The sequence below is a fragment of the Gymnogyps californianus genome, chromosome 17 (genome assembly GCF_018139145.2).
Source record: "Gymnogyps californianus isolate 813 chromosome 17, ASM1813914v2, whole genome shotgun sequence".
In the NCBI taxonomy this organism is placed as follows: domain Eukaryota; kingdom Metazoa; phylum Chordata; class Aves; order Accipitriformes; family Cathartidae; genus Gymnogyps; species Gymnogyps californianus.
Window position 1 is genome coordinate 7,851,546 of NC_059487.1, and position 18,903 is coordinate 7,870,448.

Below are 18,903 nucleotides of genomic sequence, written 5' to 3' on the forward strand. Positions count from 1 at the left end.
GAAGCATTATAAAAATGAGTATTATATTAACACGACTTCTCTTTCAGTAATTATAACTTAATCAATACAAGTAATTGCAGTAGTAACTGTACTTGCAATTCTTACTGATATCGAAATTCGTACCCAAGCCACAGCAGGCCGACTTCCCCTTAGGCATTTTGCATTACAGCAAGGAAGTTAGTCAGGTTTTGCCCCCAGAAAGTGCAGGGACAAGAAAAGGGGCCAATTTTTTAAAAAAAGCCGGGAGGAGCCCAGCGCGCGGTGTGCAGGAGCCCCCTTTCCTGGGGAAGCCGATGATGCAGGGCCGGCCCCCCCTGCAGACACCCGCACAGAGAAGCGTTCGTACGCACGCTGATCGCCGTAACCAGCCTAGCAGCTCGCCAGAAGCCCGAAGCTGCGAGGAGGCGGCGCCGCTTTTATTTAATTCCAGTCAGCGGTTCCTTTTCCCGCAGCGAGGCGCGGTGCCATTGCCAGCACAGCGGCTCCTGCCCCAGCCCGGCCCCGGGGCGAGCAGGCCGCCTCAGGCCGGGCCCCGCCCCTCCCCCGCAAGCCCCGCCCCCCCGCCGCCTGTCACTCTCGGCACCGCGGAAGGGGTCGCAGGTCGTCGCGGGAAGGCGGGGTGGTAGCCCGAGTCACGTGACGGTGCCAATATGGCGGCGCCGTGGCGGTGGCGCGGTGGCGGCCGCTGAGGGAGGTGCGTCCCTTCCGGATGATGGGGTTGCGGCGCGGCCGCAGGCTCTGAGCGCCGGCCCCGGCGACCCCCTCCCTGCCCGGCGGCGGGGCCGCCCCGCCATGCAGCCCCCGGCCCGCGAGCAGGACGCCCGCACCAAGAGCATGTTTGTGTCGCGGGCCCTGGAGAAGATCCTGGCGGAGAAGGAGGCGAAGCGGCCCCCGCACGGACAGCTGCGGAGAGCCTGCCAGGTGGCGCTGGGTGAGTCCGCCCGGCCCGGCCCGGCCCGGCCCGCGGGACTCCCCCGCCTCCGCCGGGCTGGCAGCCGCGGCGCTCCCTGGCCTGCGGGGCTGACAGAGGGCGCCGCTGGCGGCGGGGCGGAAGGAATCCCTGCTCGCCCGGTCCGGCGGGGGCGGGAGGCGGTGTTAGCGGCCCCCGGCTCCGAGTGGTGCCCTCTGCCGCGTCGGGTCCCCGGTGGGGTGCGAGCGAGTCCCGGGCCCCCAGCTGCGAGGTTGCCGGCCGGGGCCCCGGCTGAGCTCGGGACTTTGGAGTGGGGGGGAAAGTTCTCTCTGTAATACAAGATGTGCACATACCGGGGGGAAGACCCCGGATATCTGTTTTATTAAGTTCTAGTCTCGATATGAAACAAAAGGGGTTTGAGTTTGTCACCTTAGAACCAATTTTGAGAAAATTAATTATAAGCTTTTAAACTAGGAAACAGGCTGTTTAAGGCCCTCGACTTACGGAGTCTCAAATCTTCCAGGGCTAGTAATCTTCTGACATCTTCAGCTCACGGTTGGACTGGCTAAAAACTTTCAGCAGTGTAGCCAAATGCATACAATGTGTGTGGTGGCTTGCAGAACTGAAAATACTTTTTGTGAAGTTGGTGGACTGGTCCTGAAATCTTGTGCAAGTACAAATTGATGATATAGGTCTCTGTGTTAAAGTTCTGAAAACATATGGTATGTCATGAAGGGGGGGGGAAATAAGCTGGGTAAAGCAGTATAGCTTTATAGTTGGAGTTCTCTATGGTCTTTCTTAATTTGCGAAAGTGACGTATCTCTTACAGTTTTGGTTGCTTTGCACCAATATTTCTCCTTTAATTGGGGGACCTTTACTGTATCCAGAACAGAAGAAAAGACAGGTTGAGTGTGTAAGGAAACTGGGCAGATGCAAGTTCTGTCAAATGCACTGTGAAAGCAAGCTTGAAAAATAGCTGTCATTTTTATCTTTCTTCCCACACCTTCAAGAAATTTGTAGGAGCTAATTGTAGTGATGGTATATCCAGAGAAGGGTAATGAGATAGAAGGGTATTTTTTATTATTATTTAAAGTTGACATTGTGAGCAATAGTATAACACATGCTCCCCAGCAGTTAGAGACTACTTTTCCTACTTACTTCCTTTTGCTGATTTCTTCCCCAACATGCACCCAACCCATTTACAGGACTGGGAACCTGTTTTGCTGCTATGTAAATATATTGAGAGGGTGAGAAAGGGAACTTTCTTGAAAGATTACTACTGAAGGTCTATATGTTTGCTAACACATCAAAGATTATGATTTTGGGGGAGGGGTACTGTGCAATAGCCACCTATTAGCATTTGCATGTTGGGTTATAACAATTCTATGTCTGTATATTTTAAGGTACAGTACATTTGAGGGTAGTTAGTGCTTGTGACGATGGGCATTTTTTTGCTAATCTTGTTTGGAAAAAAAGTCCATGTGCTTTCCTGGACTAAAGCAGAGGTCAGCATGAAAAGATAACCTTCTGTTGCCCAACCATCCTGCCCTAGTAGAACCTTGATTACTGTCCTAAAGGATCTCTGTTATATTTGGTGAATGTTGCTGCATCATTTCACGTTGGCAACTTAAATGTGGTTTCTTTTGTTTACATGTGATTTTTTTTTTCCCCCCAAACTTTATTCTGTTTAGGTTAAGCTCTTTTTTACACAAATGGAAAAATCACTTTTATTTACATTTACTTAAGTTTAATTAAGCTTATACTTTATATTAAATGAGACTATGACTTCAATTTCAAAAGTGTTAGCTTAATTATCGAGCCCTGTGCAATAGTAAATATGCTAGGAAAAGTGGGAAGAACATTACTTGCAGTCTGGGGAATTCAGGCCAAACTTCATAATCTACACAAACTGTTATGGATGAAAGAAGCCTCAGTGTTTTTAATAATAATAAAAAAGTCCAGTTAACTCTGAGTAAAATTCATTCACTTTGAGAGAAGTGTAAAGTTAACTTTATGGAACTGGTAATTGTCAGCTGTTGTCTTTTTTTTTTTTTTCCCCTCTGTGTCATACTTCGAATAATCCCTTTCTGTCTCTTACTAAATTCCATTTGCTGTGCCGTCTTATTTATGCAATGGTCTTTTTAATGGAGCCTTGAGGTATTGTACCATTTATAAACCAGTCAACCAGGCATTGGTCAGGTGTAAATGATACCTGCTTTTGGTACTAGGGAAGTCTATGAGGCATCTTTTTTATAAATAGAGAGGAACTGGTGTATTCTAAAACTACCTAATATAAATTAACGTGCAACTATTTCTACAGTTTCTGCTGTAGTGTTACTGCAGTAGTGTTTCTGTTAATTACATACGCTTTAAATTTTTTATTTGGTGAGACACAGGAATATATTTCTAACTGTGGGAATGATGCTCTTGTTTTCTTTTATATGAGTTCTTTATTATTTTGAATGTGTTCAACTCCTGAGAACTCAAGTCAATTACTACTAAAAATTGCTGTCATTCTTATGTAGAAAATAGAGGTATTCTTTCATTCTAATTTTAAACTGTTCTTACCTTTTTCTCTTCCTTTCCCAGTAATATACCTTTCACCAGACTAATATTGTGCAGTTTTGGACTGCAAAATACCTTCATGACTTTGTAGAAATGAGAAGTGTCATAGGCTCAAATAGGACATAAACACAAGAAGTGTGGAAGAAAAGAAACAAAACTAGTTCCCAGTGGTGGTTTTTTGGTTGTTTTTGGTTGTTTGGGGTTTTTTGCTCTGTCCACCCCTCCTTTGAAATATACAGTGTTAGTGTTGAGTAAGCAGAGTTTGAATAGATTCCTTCATTCAGTCTGTTGCTTCATCAGTAGGTGTAACGGTTGTATCCTGTACTCTTAGTGCCAGTAAACCCCAGGAGAGATTGGGAGAAATGGAGTTTTTAAACAGAGAAGCTGTTCTGCTCTGCTTTAGAAAACTGTGGTTTTAAGAAAACTTGCTTTCAACAGACAGCCAGTGTATTATATAAAAATAGTTGCTTAATAAGCATTTACATGGAGCTCTAGGTACACATGGTTCTTAGTAAATCTACTGAAATAATCTCTATCCTGGAAAATTTACGATGGAACACAGATGGTATGTATCACAGCAGTTCATTTGGTCTAATGCTAATTGTGCGCCTCGTTCTTTCATGTAAACTATTACTCTTGCCCTATTAGGATAGGACTGTTTTTAATGACCTACTGTGCACCCAACCTGGTTATGTGACCTTCTTTGATTGCCTAGGCACCTCCACGTACATATCTTTGAGCTTTGTAAACAACAGAATTTGTTTAGTTAGGTTGTTAATGAGTTTAAAAAAAATAATCTTTTAAACCATGCCTTCACTTAGGAATCTAGTTGTGTGTTTAAGAAGTCTCTGGGTATAAATGACAGAGGTCTAAAATAAGTTTGTGTTTCTTAGTTTAGTAGCCTCTGGCTAGCGTGTTTTGAGAACGCTGGGGCAAAGAGGAGATAGTCTTGCTTCATTGTGGCAGCCTTTTCTAACGGGTTCTCTATAGATCGATAGAATCAATAAATGCAGGGTGTGGGGTTTTTTTGATTTAAGTTGAAGGCAGCCAGGAATTAGGCAATGCAGTAGACTTTACCAGGTTGGGGGGAGGGAAGCTTTTGCTGCTGCTCCGGGTGTTTGTATTGGCACTGCTGTCTGGTGTTCTGACAAGCTGTGGAAAGACATTGCTTGTGTCCTTGTGCTAACACAAGCTATGCCATTTTCTGTACAGAAACTAGTTTGCTTCCACTGAGACAAACTTGACTGTACATTAACATAAGATGCATCTAATTGCAGGCAGGCAATTATTTCCTCCATTTTAATATATAATTTTCAGTACATGCAAACTTAAACCATCCATCTAATATAGAAAGGTAGTTATTCTCAGCATGAGCTTCATCCTGCTTTTGTTATGGCCAGAAGCTCTGGAAGAAATTGCTGCAAGGCCTTGCTTGTTATTCCAGTTGTGTTGCCTAGTAGGAATGCTGAAAGGCTTGCATTGAGTGGGCAGCACACATAGTGCCCAGAGTTGAAGATGTTTCTGACTGAAGTAGATGCAATATATGCCAATACATTCTGGCCTTGAAAGTAGCAGGTAGCTCTAGTACCGAAAGCGCCAAGTGAGGGGTCAGCGTTGTGCTGCGATGACTAGACATTGACCAAAATTCAGACTGTGTTCTGTAGCTATGGAAGGGAATTGAGCTGTGCCCCTTAATCCTATGACTGGAAGAGGAGAGTGACAGTGGCAGTAGGTTTCTGGAAGCTGGCTGTGCCTGGTTGGGGCTTGGCAAGCTGTTCATGGCAACAGACTTCAGTTAGGCAACAATTTCTGTTTCACTCACTTTTGGTGGTCAGACCACCAAATGAGCGCTTCAAATGTAGAGATTTCCAAACAATTTTGATGCAATCAGTAGCAGAGGCATGCCTGTAATTTGCTTTTGTCCTTTCATTTATTCTTTTCTGCCAGCATTATCTATTAAAATACTGTTGTGGTGCAGATGTTTTTATATGGCTTTAGAAAAGCCTTTATATAATAAAATTGTGGGGAACTTGGTCAGGCCTTGGTTAGATTTTTTTTTTTTTTTTTTTAATTTATGGAATGTTTCTGGGAGTGAAATTAGCGTCCCATATTAGAGCAATGACGTTTTTACATATTTTTCCAATGCAAGATCTAATATAACTATCAGTAAAGATGGGCATGATCATGTCTTCTTAAGGCTAAAATCTTTTGTGAAGTTTCGATTCAAAACTTTTTTTGCTATGCTGCTTTGCTAACAAACAGTATGAGGGGAAAGCGATCTCTTTGAAAGAAAGAGAAATTATTTCAGTAGGATATAGAGATTTGGAAAAAAATAGCATTACTTGGTTACACCCTAAATGTAGAAGTGAGCACTTCTGTAGCTGAGAATAACATATCCTAACAATGAAACCTTTTTTCTTGTACAGTATTAAATTTTACAAAATAACCTTTTTATTTTCTTGAGTGGACTCATTGCTGTAATATTCTTACTGTAGTTTGATATTTTTTTTTCTTTAACAAACAATTTTTAGGGTAGGAATTTTTAATTTGGACCCCTTCCCCCCTCCCCCAAGGGACCCCCCAACAAGTCCTCCCTGTCCACCTCCCACAAAATAGTATGACAGAATGAAGATGGTGTGTATGACCTTCAGCTTTCCTTCTACCAGCAGCTGGGTGCAGTGGGAAGAAGGATGCCAAAACTGAACTGGATGAACTGAGACAACTTTTGAGTAATAGACTGGCCAGACTAGTGGACACTAAACAGGCTTCCGTTTCAGCTCAAAGATCACAAAAGTTGAGCGTGCGCACAACTTCTGAAGTGGCAGCTACTGAGGAGGAGTGGGAAGTGGCTAAGTGTGCAAACAAGGAAGCCCCTAAAGAAAACTCACATTCACTGAGCTAGATGTATCAAATACGGATTTCTTTTTTTTTTTTAACTGTATCTCTGATGATATTCACTTTATTGATCTGCCAATGGGAAAAAAAATTTGCAGCAACTCTCATATATGTAAAATAGCTTTCTATTTCATGTGCTATAGAAATACCTGTGAGTATTCAAAAGGTGTCTAGTCTGACTTGACCAAAACATTATCAAATCAAGGAAGCCTTTTATTTCCAAACTAGACAAATTATCATTTTTAGTGCAAGGAGGACCACTTGGTTAATTTGGGCAGTCTTTCTGCTTTGTAGAAATAAACTTAGTTCAGAGAGTGTTGAGTTTTCACAATTGGTAAAAAAACCCTGTAACCCCTAGTTCTACAGCATGTCTGAAATACAGCATTAATTGTGTTATAGGTGACCGCCCTGGCATCCTGCTGTACTTGGGATTCTGGCTCTCTCTGCCAAGACCTGGAGGCAGGACTAAGCGTTCTGAACATGTAAAGCTACCCAGAAAACTGTGTTTTAAGCAGCCAGTTCCTGTAGGCGACAGGAATACACTGCTCTAATAATAAGACAGTTCTGAATAGGGACACAATAAATTGGTGGGTCCTTTACTGTATGTTATTCTCAGTAGCTCTGTGGATCGTAATGTGGTGTTAAAGATGGGGAAACTAATAAAATCAAGAGGACTGAATTAAAATTTTACTGAATTGAACTTCTGACTAGCCATCTTGTTGATAAACCAACTGGATACTGGACTGAAGAAAACGGTGATCCAAGAAGTGGTGCTGTGTTAAGATTTACATTGTCTGTCTGTTTGGCATGGGAAACCTTGGTTATTTCTTATCAACAGTCTCCATTCTGTTGACTCTTCTTACCAGTTGAAGCCTGAAGTATTAGGCAACGATGACGCTGGGTTTGCTCTGTCGTAGAGCCGCAAAGTTACTTCTAATTCTGAAATTCCAGGTGCTGGGGCTATGCACTTGGCTCGGCTCGTTGCCTTGCTGCTGGCTTGTGCAATACTGACAAGAGAAAATTGTCTCTCCTTTAAAACTTCGGGCATGGTTGTTTGCATGATGGACTTGATTAGAAAATGTCGGGCTTCTAAACAGAGCCGTGATGCATTGTGGGCCTGTGACTCTTAAATTTTTCTGATGTCTATTCTTTTGTTGACTATAGGGTGGATAATGTTCCTTCAGTTCTCGTTACATCATTTATTGCTAATGGATGTCATACTGCTTCTTTCTCGACTGCTGACTTTGTTGGCTTTCATTAATGAGAGAGTATGGCAGACAGAATAGCAATTCCCAGTCCTGGATGTAAGTTATCACTCACAGCTTGTAGTTATACAGGTTTCCTCCACATTTTGCTTCCATTTTCCCTATAAAATAGGGGTAGTAACGTTACAAAATAGGCATACTCGGCAACGATTAATTCTTGTAACATTCATTGAACAATAGGACAGTGCAAAAACCTGTAATACGTGTTTGTTGCAGTCCTTGTTCATTAGCGTGTTTTGTGTATTGATGCTTCTGAGGCAGAAGAAATTATTGAGGTTCACAGACAGCACTGAAATCATCTGAACTCTGAACATCTAATCCCAAACAATGGTGCCTCTCCAGAGTTGTGGAGAACAAGTATTGAGTGAATGATCTGTTTCTGATAACTTTACAATTGAAACAAGTTTGGTGGGCATGATAGTTCGCAGGCACATGAGATAGAGTGGGATGGACAGGATTCCACATGGTGTTACAAATGACTGTAGCTGTGCACCCTTACTGTGTGTGCTATTTTTGGTATTTTTTTGTCAGTCTTCACAGTATGCACTTATGCTGTGTCTGGTGTAGTGCAGTTCTGGTCTGCATTGTGCATCATGGTGATATGTTAGAAATCCTCAAAAAGCCATACTAGGATCTTTGGGATTTGCTGCTGTATACAATAGAAACGAGAAGGAAACATTTTTTTTCTGTATTTTATGAAAAGTTCCCTAAGAGTGTAATTTAAAAAAAAAAAAAAAAGAAAAAGCTCTGCTGGCAAAATGACAGCATGCATTTAAGAGTTCTTATCTCTTGGGAGTTTGTTCAGCTGATGTCATATTGTGAGGTTTAACAAAAGCAGGCTAACTAGCATTGTAGTTAACAGGAGCATCTGATGCATTGAACTAATGGTTTATGCAGTGGCTTAAAGACTTCTGCAGACCTGAGCTCTATGATGTAGACTTACTCTTGAATAAAAATTGCATACTACACCTGTGTTTTCTAAAGATATCTTTTGTTAAGAATGTTTGGAAGAATTAGCTTTTTCATGTAGAATTTGAGAGATATGCCTTGCAATAAACGGTGTAACTGTCTACGATCTCTGAAGCTGAAGATGTTACAGGGAAGGAGTAGCAAATACTGAAGTGTAAGACTTCTGGTTTGAAACAGCTTTGCTTTATTACATGTTCCTTATTTGTGTTATTGATAACTTATGTTGGGTGTTAAATGCTTTGAATTTTTTTTTTTCTTCCAGATGAAATAAAAACGGAGCTGGAAAAGCAAAGGTAAATTATTAATTGCTGTAAACTATGCCAGAAGACAGCAAGTGGAATAATTTGATAGTGGAAATGTAAGAGTGTATATACATTACAGCAATGAATTTGTGAATACCCAGTTACACACCTTTCTGCCACAAACATGATATGGCCCATGTGTTCCAATTACACAATGTTTGTGGGTGTGGGTACTCAAGCCATAACTGCCTGTGAATTTCACTATGAAAAAATTGCAAAACTTCTAAAAGGTGCTAGTTTTTCACTTCCTTTTACTGGGCTTAATATAGCCTGATAGGAAATCAGAGAAATAGGTAGATAGAAATAATAGATTGATTGATTGATAGAAATCAGTCAAAGAGCAGTAGGTATCCTCTGTTTGATAGTATATGCTCTTAACTACCTAGACCAAGAATACCAATTTAAATATTACTTAAATTCAAATTTTAAAACACTTTTCCAGCACTGTGCTATGATTTAAAATGAGTCCCCCAATGTGTTTCTCTTTGCTTAGTATTCCTCATATGGGCCCTGTTTGATTTGGACTAGCAATTGACAGATTCATCATTTAAGTTGTGTAGGAGTTCCCCAGTATTTCAGGTAGTGGGACAGTGTTGGAGTGTAGCGAGGGAAGAGTTAAGTTGAAGAATATATGAAAAAAATCAGATGCAATATTGATTTTTAAAGAAAATTGAACTTCCTTTAAGAAAGTATGTGTCAGAGAAACTTGCATTACATTTGTATGCTGCTATGTACCATTCAGCTTTAAATTTAGAAAAGGAGGAAGTGTAGTTTGCTGTGATATACATGTTTAGAAAAATTAGTAACTCTTCTTATCTGACCTAGAGAAGGCACTGCTGCTCCACCGAAAGCAAACTTCATTGAAGCAGATAAATATTTCCTTCCGTTTGAACTGGCCTGCCAGTCAAAGTCTCCACGCATTGTCAGTACTTCGCTAGATTGTTTACAGGTAACTGTTCTGTTTAAACTTGAACAGAGTGAAATGGAGAAACATTCAGTTTCAATATGACAGTGCAGTTACAAAAATCTTGTGTGCTGTTGGCATTCTGAGTGAGGAAGTAATACTGTCCTGACTACATACAACTGTGAAGACACCCACTATGGCTACCTAGATGCATAAACCATGCAAAACAGGTTATTATCAGACTTGACTGAAAATGCGTCTTGTCAAAGCCAGAAATGTGTGTGTGTTATTCTGTAATGAAGCAAGCCTTTATTGAAGCTCATGAACGCTTACATTATTCAGTAAAGATGTTTCATCTGTGATGCTCTAAAAGGAATATTTACCATGGTGTTTCTTGGTAGTGCTATTGTGATGGGAAGTCAGACTCCGGAATCTTTCTACCTTGTTCCTCCTTAGATTCTTACAAAAAAAAAATGAATGCAACTTAAGGGCAGAACCTTTCTGTCACGAATACGTACAAAGACTGATGTTAAAAAATTTTGTCTGGTTACTGTAGGAAGAGGTGGTCTGGGTGAAAAAAGCTCATGGATCACTTATGAAATCTGTTTTGTCTAGATGTGTGAACAGTCCAAGTTCTTGGTAGCTAGACTATTGATGGTTAAGTGAGGTATGCTGTCTAACCCCCCCTTTTTATGATGTACTTAACTGTATTTTAGTTAACAGTATATGGTTGTCTAACCTGCATTCTTTCTACCTAGAAACTCATTGCATATGGACATATCACTGGCAATGCTCCAGACAGTGGAGCTCCTGGAAAACGACTGATTGACCGAATAGTTGAAACCATTTGCAATTGCTTTCAGGGTCCTCAAACAGATGAAGGAGTACAACTGCAGATAATTAAGGTATTTTATTTGGTCCCTTTTGGTGCAATATTGATTTGCTTTCTCTGTCTTTGAAACTGAAAAAAATTTAATGCGGAGCACTGCTTAGGGCCCAGTTTCTCCACTTCTTACACTGTTAGATGTGTCATTGAATTTAGAGACGCTGTCATCAGGTCAGACTTGGTATGTGAAATGTGTTTCCTCTTGGTGAAACAGAACATAAGGGAATACTTTATAAATGTTTGTCCTTCTTTCTGGGATGAGCCATGGCCTGGATACTTTATCTTGCAGGCAGCTTGATGTTCATCTTCTAGACTAGTAATGCCCACATTCGTTAGGCCAGTGAATTGCTATCAGCCTTCAACTGAAGGCACGGTAGCTGTGATGCAGTATCATGGCCTGTTGCTCTAGCCTGTCTTCTCTCATGTCCGTTTTTCCAGAGATCTGCAGTATATGTTCTCAACAAGGTGTAGTAGTACCAGTGGTGTGTGTTCTGGTTCTGAAATCTACTTGGGCTAACATAGCTGAGGTTAGAAGTTGGTGAACCTTCTAATAATCTAATTTGGTGGCAGTATAGACCAATTGGCCCTTTCACAGAAATTCAGCCATAGAATATAATGGTAACTGTTTCGTTTGGAGGTAGAATATCTCCCTTAGTGGAAAATTAGTTGTGATAAAACACTTAAACAGTTCAGGAGAGAAGAGAGATATGTGGAAGTTCCATTAAACTTTCTTTGATTTGAAATGTTGTTTCAGAGAACTAGAAGTTCCCTATAAAGTCTTATAAACAGATACATGTGTTTCATGACAAACCCACTGACTATTATGGAAGACCTGCATGAAGTGTATTGCTGCCTACTTGCTTAGATTTCATTTTTACTGTGTTGTGGACTTTTTCAGGCTCTCCTCACTGCAGTAACATCTCCGTATATAGAAATTCATGAAGGAACAATTCTTCAGACTGTTAGAACCTGTTACAACATCTATCTGGCCAGTAAAAACCTTATTAATCAGACAACTGCCAAAGCTACCCTTACACAGATGTTAAATGTCATTTTTACACGGATGGAAAATCAAGCTGTATGTAACTATTACTTTTGCTCATCTCAAATGTTTAGGCTTGACAAATGAACAGAAAACTTTTTTTATTATTATTTTTAATGGGTCTGTCATTGTAGTTGGATATCTATTGATTTGTAATTTTTAAGAAAAATGTCAAATCCTGCAATGAAGCATACTGACTGATTAAAAATAAAATATGAAGCTTATTGCTGATAACAGGGTTTCACACTGTAGTTTCTGCCAAATGGCTTCATATAAACAAATGATGGGATGCTTTTAAAATAAGCTTGAAGAGCATCTTCTTAATTTGACTGGCCAACTGATTGTATTTTCACTGTTTCTTTCTTGTTAACACATGAATTCACAAAGGAACATCAGTCATCATAGACATCTGTTTTCCCTTATGTTTTGTGCCTTAGATTAACTTTTTCATATTGATTTTTCAAGATACAAGAATCCAGAGAAATAGAAAAAACAAATCAGCAAAAATCCCAGTCTCCTGCAATTCAAGTGGTGTCCAAGTCTCCGAAGATTGGCCAGTTAAAGCACAGCTATCAGGAAGGCAAACCCACTGCTCCTGTAAGTGTGGAATTAACGAACGGTGAGCCTGAGAGGGCAGAAAACGAAGATCTGAAGTTGGAGCAGGATCTGACGCTTTCAGCATCAGGTGAACAAGAATAGGTTGTGTCTATTGCTTTCAGTTACAATGTTTCTATTGGAAAATGCTCTTTTAGGCTATTTTGGGGAGAAGTGACTGGGGTTATTGGCTTAAATCATGCTTGCATTTTCTCAGTAGTTATTCAGCGTATACAGGCCATCCTTAGCTTGTCTACAACACTATAACCATTGAAGAAAGGCGCATGTTTTCCCTAGAATTCTAGTACAACTATATACGGTTTATGTGTATAGAATTATAATGTAATTTGACTTGATTAGGTTGATAAAGGGGAAGGAAAGAAAGAGAATAATCGTGGTATGTTGAAGGTGACAGAATCATTTTGAGTTAGTTGAAGTCCTGTGGTAAAAATAATGTGTATTATGAAGACCTTATCATAAGCATATACTGTATCCAAAGTAGGAATGTAGGATATTCCAAAACTAAAAGTTCGTAACAGTTGATAAATACAAATGACAAAATCACTGCATTAAAAATATCACTGCTTTGTTTTAAACAATGGAAATAACATCAATGAGTATTTTTGTATGACTTCTTGGAAATGGCTTTAGAGGAGGATTACTAAAGAAAATCTATAATTTTTAACCGTTCTGCCTCTGTCATGTTTCTCCTTTCCATCTTCTTCCTAAACAAAAGTACTAAACTTAAAATTATCTCTTTGTGTGTTTCATTAGAGGAAACAACTGATGGGGGAAAGGAAATGGTTAAAGGCATCTTGGAAGATGTGGTCAAATCAGCTGTGAGAGGTAGCAAAGTCTTCTAAAGTAAAATAGATGCATGTGTATTGTCAAACTTTTATTCCTGTGATTATAAAAGCATAGAAGTTATTTTTTGTTACTAAGTGTCTTGTCAAGAACACCTACTAAGGCAGTAGGAACAGGTTTTTATTGTCTCGCAATATTCTTCTTTTGCTGGTAGCTGACAAACTTTCTAGTTTACCAGTGCTGCTTCTGTCCCACTTGGTTGTAGAGCTTCACAAAGTCATGGGATGATAAAGCTCAACCAGTGATTTTAATCAGTTTTACTTTTTCCCATTTAGTGGCTGAAGAAAAGCAAGTAACAGAAACAGTTAAGGCTCTACCTGCATTAGGGACTGCAGATATTGCTCTTTCTGGCTCTAGTAATGAAAATGTACAAACAAACGGGATTCCAGATGATGGGCAATCTGTTTCCTCCACTGATAATCTGGTAAATATCTTCACTGGATGCTAATGTATATTGAGGAAAGGAAGAAATGTTTTTATCATGCCAACTAATACAGTGGGATTTGGGGAAGGGACGGGACAGAAGCTTTAATGTATGTGTCCTGCTCAGGTTTGAAAAGGAAGCAGCAACTGCAATTTAAGTAGATACTGAAAACAACTGTTCTAAAATTGATTGTTCATTGTCTTTTAATACAGGGTGGAGGCGGAGGGGAAGAGTCAGTTAACATGTGTGAAAAGATCCAGAACACTTGTCCTGTTTAGGTTTAGTTTAAACTTTGCCAAATGTACTGGTTTTTTAATCTGTAGCTAATTCTCAGAGGAGCTGTGGAATCTTCCTAATTGCTCTGTTCCTTTGTCTCACTGAGGATCTAATGTTTTGTTTCTTGCCCTCAAGGAAACAGATGTATCTGGACATCAAGCTGCTGCCAAATTTTCCCATGTTCTACAAAAGGATGCCTTCCTCGTGTTCAGGTCGTTGTGCAAGCTCTCAATGAAACCACTTGGTGATGGACCACCAGATCCCAAGTAATGAGACTGTATTTATTACACTGTCCTTTTCAGGTAGCTTTTGGAGACAGTTAAGTAGCTTCTGCATAGTAAAACAGGTATTCAAAATTCACCTGTCAGGCCCTTGTTTCAGTTAGCTTGATGAATCTAGGATTGAAACTTGCTTCAAATTATTAAAAATTTAATACTTGAAGGGGGTTGGTTTTTTTTGGTGTAATGGGCTTACTAATCTTACTGGTTGAAGTGGCCTTGACTATAGTATGTGTGAAGTTTTTGATGGGAGAGTGGGAGAATGCTTCTTAGTAGCACCGAGTTGCCTCTATTATCCTTATCCTAGTCTAAGATGTTAATGCTCCTGGAAAATATCAAATTAACATGGTAGACGTTGTCCAAAATCACTTGCAGGCTGATTTCCACCTCTCCTGCCCCCGACCTTGAAATGAATTAAAAGAGCAGTCATTTCTTCTTGACATAGAAGAAATGCTATAGTGGTCGTGTTGAATACAAGTATGTATTCAGTAATACAATAAAAATATATTTAATGTTGAATTTTTTCCAGATCCCATGAATTGCGTTCTAAGATAGTGTCTCTCCAGCTTCTTCTCTCAGTACTGCAGAATGCTGGTCCAGTTTTCAGGACACATGAAATGTTCATCAATGCAATCAAGCAATATCTTTGTGTAGCATTATCTAAAAATGGAGTCTCTTCTGTTCCTGATGTATTTGAGCTCTCTCTTGCCATCTTTCTCACGTTGCTTTCGAATTTTAAGACCCATTTAAAAATGCAGATTGAGGTGAGAGACTTTTATCTATCATTTGTATGATGCTCTAGTTCTCAAATAAAAATACTGCAATGATAAGAAGCCAGCTGGAACTTAGAAGTTAATGTCTTAGTTTTGTTTGCTTACTAAACTAGTATATTAGTACTGTATTCAAATTCTAATATGCACGAGATGATACTCTTCAAGAGAAATTACTGAATAGAAACTAATTTGTACATTTGACATGGTTCTACTAAGTTTCAGATCATCAGGTCCTTTACTTCATTTATTTTGCAGGTGTTCTTCAAAGAGATCTTCCTGAATATTCTAGAGACTTCTTCAAGCTCCTTTGAACACAAATGGATGGTGATTCAGACTTTGACTAGAATTTGTGCAGGTATTTCCATTGTTGTAAAAAGCAGTCACTTGCTCTGGCAGCAGATGAAAATTATTTTGAAGACAGATGCCACATATAATTTTTAAGTGTGAAAAATTGAATTTGATCCCATAGTGCTTGGGTTAAATGTCTGGATTCATCCGCACTGCCTGCTCCAACTGGGTGACTCCTTTTGAAAATGCTATTACACTGAATCCTAATACTTGCACTTTCTTTTATTTTCAAGATGCCCAGTGTGTAGTGGATATTTATGTTAACTATGACTGTGATTTAAACGCTGCTAATATATTTGAACGCCTTGTAAATGATTTGTCCAAAATCGCACAGGGACGAAGTGGGCATGAGTTGGGAATGACGCCTTTACAGGTAAGAAAAACAGCTTTGAAGATAAGGTACTATTTTTTTTTTTTTTTCATAAATGGTGCTGTCTCTGCATCATTATTGATGCTTCCAGTGGTTCGTGTTGTCTGTAACCTACTGACATTACTTTCTATTAGTTAGCTAATTTGCAATTGGATGCTGAAGCAGTACGATTAACTTACTTGGTGATTTTGCTGCATATTTGTATTGTGACGCTAGGCTTGTTCTGGACTTTTTTGTTGGGCTGCCATGGGAGAGAGAATCAAATGAGCCTTTCTCTGCCTTACTTAAATGACTTTCTTCCTGGGGCTTATGAACCAGCAGTAGCTTCATCTTGTGTTTGTTTTGCACAAACTTTTTGTGCCATTTCTCCACCACAAGTATTTTATTTTTAAAATTATACTTTCCCCCACTACAGTCCTTAGAGGGAAGGTGGAGTATAGATTGCTTTCAGAAAGGGCAGATATTTCTGACATTGGCCTTTTCCTACAGCACTGTTTTTCTAGCCAGCCTAATGGCTTTCAGGGCTGAAGTGAACTTGGTGCCAGTGTCGGTCTCGGAACTGAGTGCACCTCACACCTTCTATTAGAATTGTATCAATGCTTGCTTGATTTCCGTGCCTCCCCCCCCTTCCCCTGTGGTCCTGTCACCAGAAAATAGAAGTAAAAACCAGGAGACTTTTGTTTCAGATTTTGAATAGAACTGTTTACTGTACAGCAAAGGTAGCGAGACACTTGTCTTGCTTGTGGAGAGATCTGACACTATAGAGACTTACTGGATGGTCATAATCATTCATACAACAAAGGGGCTGCATTTAGGATTTGGTGTATATTGCCCCTTGGTTGTGCTCATCAGTTGTCAGGTAGACCATCTGCTTAAAGCAGCTGGAATGTGTTCTGGTGTCAGTCTAGTTATGGTTGCTTTTGGCCCGGATGTATCCAACCTAAATAGTCAAGGGGCAGAAACTTTGTATAACCGATAGATTTCCCCCTAACTGACAAACTTTCTAAGATTTGAATGGTGTGATGTAATGTCTTCTAAAAACTTGTGGATATACATATATTGGTTTGGGTTTTTTTGTGGGTGTGGGTTTTTGGGGGTTTTTTGTTTGTTTTTTGGTTGTTTATTTTTTTTTTTTTAGGAACTAAGCCTGAGGAAAAAAGGACTTGAATGTTTGGTTTCTATTTTGAAATGTATGGTAGAATGGAGCAAAGACCTTTACGTGAACCCCAATCATCAGACTAGCTTGGGTAAGATTGTTTCCTTATGGAGACTAATTTGTTTAATAAGTTTGTCCTTGTGTTTATTCAGTGTTTAGAAGCTACTCAGAAGTGTGGATACTAGGTTTTTACATAATGATTTGTTTATACAAATGAAGTATTTTACAAACAATTGTTAATGCTGTTGCAGTAGCCAACTCTCCAAGTGTCTGGTTCAAATAACCAGGTTCTGTTTAAGAGCTTTAGCCAGGCCATTTTCTACACTGTAAAAGCTGGCTTATGTAGAACAAAACTTGACAAATCTTGCAGTTACTAAGTTGAAGCGCAATAATTTCTCCATAACTGCTGCTGCTTTTCTGCCTTTTGTTGGATTATTTTAGAATTGCATCAATATAGCATCTTCATGTAGTGTAGACTGCCAAAAAGTATACATGATAAGAATATTGACTCATAAATTTCTACTAAAGTTTTATAACTAAAAGCTTTTGACTGAACAGGATAACTTAAGTCTCGCCCTGTTTATAAATAGGTTCATATAAACCATCTGAACAGGAAATGGCTGAAGGTAAATGCCTTGAGAGTGGAGGGAGACGGAGTAGTATCAGTTCCTTGGACTCCACTGTGTCATCAGGAGTTGGAAGTGTTGGTACCCAGACTGCTGTCCCAGATGATCCTGAGCAATTTGAAGTCATCAAGCAACAAAAGGAAATAATTGAACATGGGATAGAACTGTAAGTCCAGTATGACAGGAAAATAAAAGTTCACTAGTAAAAAATACTATGTGTACAACCATATTGTTTCTTATGGTCTTACACAGTCAAACCTGTAGGGACACTTCCAGATTGATCTTAATGCTGAAGACTCTTGCCTGCTGTTGTCAAAAGCTAACGCTGGAGGCTATTGTAGTTAAAAGGAATTCAGTAAAATCTTGGGTGGAGTGGAGGGTGGTTTCACAGCTTTCCTTTGTGCTGGTTCAGCTGCACAAGAGAGGAAGGTGTGTGTATACCTAGAAAGAAATTGATTTGAGCAGGCAGGCTTAATGTTGTGTTACAGCTCTTACACAGTTTGTTGTCTTCTATTGAAATAGAGTTTGGAGAATTAAATCATTGTTCAGCTATGCTTTACTTCTTTTTCATTAATTTGAAGGTCTTTATCTCTGTAAATGCTATAAAAAGGTCTTTAACAGCAACATTTTTAACATTTCATGGAAATTCTCTAACTCTTAATATTTCAAAAGGATCAGTTTTGAAGTGAGTTTTCCAGCAATAACTTTTAAGCTTATCAGCAATTGAATGTACCTTGAGATGTAGCCTATGGCGTGATATAGCTAATACAGTTGTTGCACATTCTTTGACTTTTTTCTAACTAGGAAAAAAGATATAGAGCTACAGCACAGAATCTGGTTTAGAAGGGCTCTGTAAAGCTAAAATTTTATAGGCTGTGATATTTTTCAGTTGTATGTCTCAGTTTCCCCATGTTTTTGTCTGAATAGGTTTAATAAAAAACCAAAGAGAGGAATACAATATCTACAGGAACAGGGAATGCTTGGCACTACAGCAGAGGACATTGCACAATTTTTGCACCAAGAAGAACGCCTCTGTTCTGTAAGACTACATGCAACATAAGATAATTAATACTCTTGCCCCATCATCTTCTCCCCTGTCTTCTGATGTCTGTTTGCACTCTCTTTTTAGTTCATATTTCATTAATAGATAACTGAAAGTGTAAGGGTTCTAGTGAAGGTACTTAATACCAATACTGCTTTCTATTTACTTGCTGTCCCAGGCTCTTTAGTAAAGTAGCTGTGTTTACAATAAAGTGCTGAAGGGATTCCCCATAAATGGGAACACGCGTTTTATCTATAGCCACATTAGCAGCATCTTGCCAGCAAAGGAGTATCATGTACTGCAGTGGCAAAGCATTCTCTACTGCACGTGAAATTGGGTGCAGTTCACCTTTCCTTGGCTCTAAAGTAATGCACATCTTGCCTCGGGAAGTGAGGGAAGCAAGAATATGCAGAC

The 18,903-nt window shown here is 39.6% G+C and overlaps 1 protein-coding gene across 2 annotated transcripts in view; it reads left to right on the top strand.

The window, feature by feature from the left end:
- The first annotated feature begins 761 nt into the window (after positions 1 to 761).
- ARFGEF2 (ADP ribosylation factor guanine nucleotide exchange factor 2) overlaps positions 762 to 18,903 on the top strand; it is a 39,262-nt gene continuing 21,120 nt past the window's right edge. The window contains exons 1-15 of one of the 2 annotated variants that reach the window (XM_050907088.1): positions 762 to 931; positions 8,867 to 8,897; positions 9,732 to 9,855; positions 10,569 to 10,715; positions 11,595 to 11,774; positions 12,204 to 12,423; positions 13,107 to 13,178; positions 13,472 to 13,620; positions 14,032 to 14,162; positions 14,704 to 14,938; positions 15,203 to 15,302; positions 15,529 to 15,668; positions 16,804 to 16,912; positions 17,412 to 17,613; positions 18,375 to 18,486. In XM_050907088.1, the coding sequence (XP_050763045.1) occupies positions 793 to 931; positions 8,867 to 8,897; positions 9,732 to 9,855; positions 10,569 to 10,715; positions 11,595 to 11,774; positions 12,204 to 12,423; positions 13,107 to 13,178; positions 13,472 to 13,620; positions 14,032 to 14,162; positions 14,704 to 14,938; positions 15,203 to 15,302; positions 15,529 to 15,668; positions 16,804 to 16,912; positions 17,412 to 17,613; positions 18,375 to 18,486 (2,091 nt within the window). In that variant the 5' untranslated portion in view covers positions 762 to 792. The remainder of the gene's footprint in view (positions 932 to 8,866; positions 8,898 to 9,731; positions 9,856 to 10,568; positions 10,716 to 11,594; positions 11,775 to 12,203; positions 12,424 to 13,106; positions 13,179 to 13,471; positions 13,621 to 14,031; positions 14,163 to 14,703; positions 14,939 to 15,202; positions 15,303 to 15,528; positions 15,669 to 16,803; positions 16,913 to 17,411; positions 17,614 to 18,374; positions 18,487 to 18,903) is intronic. The other variant, XM_050907089.1, reaches the window with a different exon arrangement.